We start from the raw sequence: 6,717 nt of genomic DNA on the forward strand, positions 1-6,717 counted from the left end.
TTCTTCCTTTATCATTAAAATATATTTAATATCTTTTGAAAACATCTTCAACATCTTTTTCATTTTTTACCTTGTTTTTTTTTTTTTTTTTAGATTTTTTTTTTTTAGATTTTTTTTTTTTTTCCTTTTTCTCCCCAAAGCCCCCCGGTACATAGTTGTATATTCTTCGTTGTGGGTCCTTCTAGTTGTGGCATGTGGGACGCTGCCTCAGCGTGGTTTGACGAGCATTGCCATGTCTGCGCCCAGGATTCGAACCAACGAAACACTGGGCCGCCTGCAGCGGAGCGCGCGAACTTAACCACTCGGCCACGGGGCCAGCCCCTTCATTTTTTACCTTTTATCATTATCTTATTTGTATAATCATAAATATGATTTAAAACATAAGAAAATGGGGATGAGAAGGACGGACAGAGAGAAGGATGAAGGGAGAGAGGATGGGAGGAAGGAAGGAAAGGAGGAAATTTCAAGCCTTACAACTCTATATTTTAATCATTAGACGTTATCAGCTACCCTAGGACCCCTCTTACATGATGCAACCCACTGAAACAAGAGTGATTCAGGAGAGGAATACTTAGCCCTGGAGAACTCATTCAGACTCAGAGCAGGCCTCCTGCTTAAGGGCTCTCCAGGGACATCTCACTCTCCAGGGTCTACACCTGAGATCAAGTCCCTCTGCCCATCGTTATTTGGAAGGCAGAGTCAAGAAGACGTCCCCTTTGACAGAAACACTATAGGGATATTTCCTTGCTCAGAAGTTCCACCCCTGCATCTTCTGAAGGAAGAACAAAGTTGAAGAAAGCCCGCAGAGCCCTAGACACATCTGTGGCTTTTGCTCCAGTGTTGGAAAGGATGCCATTCAGATATCCTCCAGTGAGAGCATCTCTTGTTGGCCTAGAGAGTCCACGTAAAGACAATTTCCTTTTCACTGAAATCCATAATCTCTTAAAACTATCCACTCAAGGAACCCATGAGTGTACAAGCCATGAACAGAGATCAGATCTTCATTTATCATCTTCCTGAGTTACTCATCATGGAGGAGGAAGGGGTGACCAATTTACCTTCCTCTGGTCTAGGCTAAACCCTGTAACTGTCCATTTTGCCAGGAGGCCTAGGTGGTTATTTTTATCTCTCCCCTTTTTTTTTATTTTGGCTGTTGCCATCCTTGTGATACACAAATGATAGTCCAGGTTCAAATTGGCTTTATCCAAATACACTGGTACCAACTCAGAGAACAGCAATCTTCATGGAATCTCCTGTTACTAGGATTACAGTGCCAACAGTACACGTTATAGATTCTCAGAAACCATGGAAGGGAAAGGCTTTGGAGTAACTGAAGTGCACAGCACTCACCTCCTTTGTGAAGTCTTCCTCCCATCCGCCTTCCATGAAACCAGCACACTTGCATGCCGCTTCTGCTTGAGGTAACACAGAAGGGGAAAGGGGGTTTCTATGTACTACCAGAGCTAGCCGAGGAAAACTTGCTCCCAATCTTTAGAATGTCTAACCTGGAAGGGATTGGAGAAACCATCTAATTTTCCCTGATTGGTTTGGGTTTTTCTAAATGAGAAACTCAAGTCACTTCCTCACAAACTTACAGTGGCAGAGAAAGGTCTTGCAACATCAGCAGGGGTCACAATACCTCTATCAATCATTCAACCATTCATCATGTCTGTAAGCCAGATGGCCAGCCAGAATGTCTATTGCTTATTTACTATACCAGTCAGCCCTCCTGCGATTTGAGCTCAGTTCCTTTTGGAACTGGAGAACAGCACTTCTCAGTGCTCTAGAGTCTGTTCCCAACTTCCTTCTCTTCCTTCTCCAGTCTGAATAATCTCTGTTCTCTTTTCTTTCCTTTCTAGGGCTGATGCTCTACACTCTTCCTTCTCACCTTCTCCACCTTAGCCATTAGGTTACCGCCTGAGCTGAGAAGGGCTGAACAGGTCTGATATAGCAGGGTTGCCTCTGCTACATAATCTCTCCTGGATCAGCCCAGAAGCTTTGCTCCTAATTCCCCATCCCCACGCATGCTTTGAGACTGATAACTCGTTTGAGCATTCTTGTCAGTTCTTGTCCCCCTGAGGGGAAATTTGAATGCTCCGTGGAAGTTGGCAACAGAACCACAGTCACTGCGTTTGTTCTCCTAGGACTATCCAACAACCCTCTGATCCAGGGAGTACTCTTCGTACTGTTCCTGGTGATCTACCTCCTGACCCTCACAGGGAACCTGCTGGTGCTGCTGGTGATCAGTACTGATTCCCATCTCCACTCTCCCATGTACTTCTTCCTGCGTCACCTCTCCTTCCTGGATGCTTTCTATTCCTCGATCATCGTGCCTAAACTGCTAGAGAATCTTCTTTCCAAGAAGAAGACTATATCTCTCCTTGAGTGTTTCACCCAGATCTCCTTGGTCATAATTTCTGGGGCCACTGAGGCTTGCCTCCTTGCAGTCATGGCCTATGACCGGTTCCAGGCTGTGTGCCACCCACTGCTGTACATGGTGGCTATGAACAGGAAGGTATGTACCGGCCTGGTGGGAGCCTCCTGGGCCATAGGAATTGGGACTGGCTTAGTTGACACTATCTTTCTGGCTCAGCAGCATTTCTGTGGCCCCAACCTTGTCCACAGTTTTGCCTGCGAAGCTCCCCCAGTGCTCCTGTTGGCCTGTTCTGACCCCTACATTAGCATCGCCTCCATCTTTACCACCATGATGGTCCTAGGCCTTGGAAATTTTGTCCTGCTGCTGGGCTCCTACACCCATATCATCACGACAGCCCTGGGGATCAACTCTGCTACGGGCCGGAACAAGATCTTCTCCACCTGCTCTTCTCATATTCTTGTGGTCACCATCTTTTATGGTTCTGGAGTTTTCAGGTATGTCATAATTTTCTTCCCTAATATAAACGTAGGATATTCCTCACCCTAGTGGCGGTGGTCTGTAGAACAGAGCATTGCAATGTCCCAGGAAAATAATTGTACTGAATTCAAAGGGCCTGGTTTCTAGTTCTGGCTCTGCTGTGCCCTAGCTAGCTGTGTGAATTATTAAAAAATTTATTTTCTTTATGAGCCTTCAATATCTAACTCTGAAAAATGAGCATAAATAAGCATAAATGAAGCATAAATGAGCATAAATGAAGTATTTCCTATTTTCATTCACCTATGATTTGGGAGTTCTCAAAAGGCAATCAGAGAGCTTTCAGAAGATTTTTATTCAATGCTAGACAAAAAAGTATAACGTCATCCTTAAAATAGATGCCATATTTCTCTCCTACAGGAAGAGGATGTATCTAAAGTGTATTTGTGTCATAACTATTTATTAGACACATACTATACAGCGGCTGCTTTACATGGTCAAGCTTAATTTTAGTGTGTATCGCACTGCAAGAGAAACTTGCTAACCTCTTTTTCAGGTAAGATCTCTGACTTATAGGAATAACCAGATATTTTCTCAAAGGTCCCAGAACAAGCTAGTAATGGAGACATAGTATAAACCAAGTCTCACTGACTTCAAACCTTACACTCTTTCCTACCGTGCTTCTCTCAAACATAAGCAGCTCTAGCTGATGCCTCCTCACAGCCTAGGACACAGAACAACTGATGGGCTGGGCTCTCTACTGGTGAGGTGAAGATGGAGTTGCACAAATTGCTCCATAGTTTTCTCACATGCTTGTTACGTGGAGAGAAGTTGGGGTGGGAAAGACTGATAAGGAATGGTCCAGGAGAGCTCACCTAAGACTTTAAACAAATCTTTTCGTCACCCTTTGTCTAAGTTTCCTCATATATAATAAGGAGACAATAAAATTTCTCCTACCTACGTCACAGAAATGTCAGGAGGGATAAATTAGATGATGAAGAATGACAGTAAAATAAATATCTTTTTTAAGCAAGCACACCAGAACCCACACAGAACATTCCAATGGTGACGGCACCAACAAACAAAAAGCAAATACAAAGTAAATGTAATGCTTCTTTGTGAAGTACTCCCAGTGACACTTAAACAATGCATCCAAAAATGTAATCTTACTATTTTGGATTCCTATCCTGTGCTCAACACATTTTTGTCTTCCACTTTATTCACCAAGCTTAGCTTCTTCATTAAGCCACAGAAAATGTACCTGAAAGGACTGATGTTTGTTCCACTAAGCATTATATAAATAATGTACTGTGATTCTGAGAGTAATTCCAGAGCCATAAATGTTGGGAACAATGACTTTATTGGACCAAGCATACAGTTTTGCAAGGGAATAATCATCACAAGATGAGAACATATTGTTGTATATATAGGGAAAAGGAGAGAGAAAAAATCCTGATATTATCGTCTTAACTATTAAGGAAAGATGCTTTGAAGACTATGAAATGGTACGGAAATGCATGAAACTACTATAAGTTCTATTCTAAGCCCTAGCACTTGATGTGCGGAAGGACTTTCTCTTTCCCATCATTTTCTGCATAAGATCACTCATATTTGGAGGTGTTTCAAGCCAGAAATGACTGACTTCTCACTGATCATACTGCCATTTCTAGATGCTGTCACCAATGATAGATGACTCAGCTCTAAGGACCCTCTTTGCAGAGTTTCTGGGATGGGACCGACCGTGGCTGCCAGCACTATTGTGGCCATTGTCTTGAGCTCAGTTTACTCCTTTGTGCCATTTCCTTCGAGGTACATGACTCCAGCATCCGGCTCAGCCCTGGAACACGTGCTCTCCGTGCAGTACAGTGTGGTGACCCCATTGCTAAACCCCCTCATCTACAGTCTGAAGAACCAGGAGGTGAAGGCAGCTCTGAGGAGGATGCTGGCCAGGAAGCCCAGGCTTACCTTCTAACCCAGGCTCTACTGCCTCCACACAACTAGAGGAAAAGTTGTGGGAAGGTTGAAGAGGCAAGAAGAGCTACTATCACTCAGCTGTCTCAGCATTCATTCTTTTCCAAAACAGAAGCCCTAGCTCCCCTGACTCCAGTGTCCTCCCCTTGTCAAGTAAGATGGGAAAACCTCCACAGGGGAGCTGACACCCATCCACAGGTGGTTCAGTCACCACACAAGAAAATCTTCACAAAAATAGTATGAAGGATGCTCAAAATATTTAAAAAATAGAACTATCATATGATCTAGCAATTCCTCTTCTGGAAATACATCCAAAGGAAACAAAACACTAACTCAGAAAGCTATCTGCACCCCCATGTTCATAGCAGCATTATTTACAGTAGCCAAGACATGGACACAACTTAAGTGTTCATTGATACTTGAACAGATAAAGAAGTTGTGATATACACAATGGAGTGTGATTCATTCATAAAAGATAAGGAAGTCCTACCATTTGCAATAACATAGATGGACCCTGAAGGCATCATGCTAAGTGAAATAAGTCAGACAGAGAAAGACAAATACCGTATGATCTCACTTACATGTGGAATCTAAAAACTACAAAATTTTTTAAATTTTTAAAAACTGAACTCATAGATAAAGACATCAGACTTGTGGGTACCAGAAGCAGAGGGTTAGGAGAGGGAGAATTGGAGGAAGGTAGTCAAAAGGTACAAATTTCCAGTTATAAGATAAATAAGTGCTATGGATGTAATGGGCAACATAACAACTATGCTTTGTACTGCTGTACGATATATAGGAAAGTTGTTAAAAGAGTAAATCCTTAGAGCTCCCATCACAAGAGAATTTTTTTTCTTTTTTCTTTTCTTATTTCTCTTCTCTTCATTGTACCCATATGAGATGATGGATGTTAGCAAACCTACTGTGGCAATTATTTCACAATGTATGTAAATCAAACCATCATGCTGTACACCCTAAACTTATACAGTGATGTATGTCAATTATTTCTCAATAAAACTGGGGGAAAAAGAATACTTTCAATTTTTCAAAACAAGAAAGAAGTCTCGAATTTATTTGGAATCCTCTTGTTTCTCTGAGGAATAAACAAAACATCTCTGTGAGCCAAGATTAGCCTGTAGGCCATTAATTGTAATATCTTCAAAAACAGGCTACTACTTTTACATAAATTACAGAACAAAAGGAAAAATGTATTTGATTCTGTAAACATTTCACAATAGCATATCACTTCTATATCTCTTTCACAGATCAAAAGCTATGCCCCACTTTCATTTCTACAACAAAAGTACCAGTTTTCTTCATTCTTGTTAATTGGAAAGAAGTACTCTTCCTGCTTTCAAAAACCTCTCTCTCCAACCAGGAGCTGGATTCCATCCACTTTTTTCCACAGAAATCTTATTTTAGCGAGTGCGTCCTCTCTCACCTATATCTTCAACGACTCTCTCAACTCAGCATAAGTGTGCTACATCCATTCTCTCCCATCTGGAAAAACAGCAGCAGCCACTGTGCGCCCTGCCTGGATCCCAGGCACCAGATTCACTGTCACACATTTTGAAAGAATGATCTTTATTTATTGCTCCAGGTTTTCTTTGCCTTTCAATTGTTTTTTTTTAATTTAGCTTTATTGGTGTTTAATTGACATATAAATGTCCTTTAATTCTTATTCAAATGCAGTGGGGCTCCTGTCCCCACTACTCTTTTAAAACCACTCTTATAGATGCACCAATAAATACATTGATTGCTAAATCCAATAAACAACTTTTCTTTTGCTGCAAACCTTCACCCCCTGTACACTGTATATTGTTCATCAGTAGGCTAACATTTCAATTACTTTCCTTCAAAATTAGTACACAATGGATATATGTTAATCACAGAAA

At 41.6% G+C, this 6,717-nt stretch overlaps 1 protein-coding gene across 1 annotated transcript; it reads left to right on the forward strand.

Annotated features, from left to right (window-relative positions):
- Positions 1–1,305: 1,305 nt before the first annotated feature.
- LOC106836865 (olfactory receptor 10C1-like) lies at positions 1,306–4,823 on the forward strand. Its single transcript, XM_014850102.3, has 3 exons — positions 1,306–1,421; positions 2,065–2,871; positions 4,661–4,823. Exons 1-3 carry the CDS (start codon positions 1,306–1,308, stop codon positions 4,821–4,823), a joined length of 1,086 nt encoding a protein of 361 aa, XP_014705588.3.
- Positions 4,824–6,717: the final 1,894 nt, after the last annotated feature.

Source organism: Equus asinus, chromosome 22 (assembly GCF_041296235.1).
Source record: "Equus asinus isolate D_3611 breed Donkey chromosome 22, EquAss-T2T_v2, whole genome shotgun sequence".
In the NCBI taxonomy this organism is placed as follows: domain Eukaryota; kingdom Metazoa; phylum Chordata; class Mammalia; order Perissodactyla; family Equidae; genus Equus; species Equus asinus.

Bases quoted from the DNA above. Each gene is read 5' to 3' on its own strand.
- LOC106836865 (XM_014850102.3), top strand. From the start codon at position 1,306: ATGGAAGGGAAAGGCTTTGGAGTAACTGAAGTGCACAGCACTCACCTC. The intron at 1,422-2,064 runs GTAACACAGAAG...CATTCTTGTCAG, and splicing joins GCATGCCGCTTCTGCTTGAG to TTCTTGTCCCCCTGAGGGGA. The intron at 2,872-4,660 runs GTATGTCATAAT...ATTTCCTTCGAG, and splicing joins TATGGTTCTGGAGTTTTCAG to GTACATGACTCCAGCATCCG.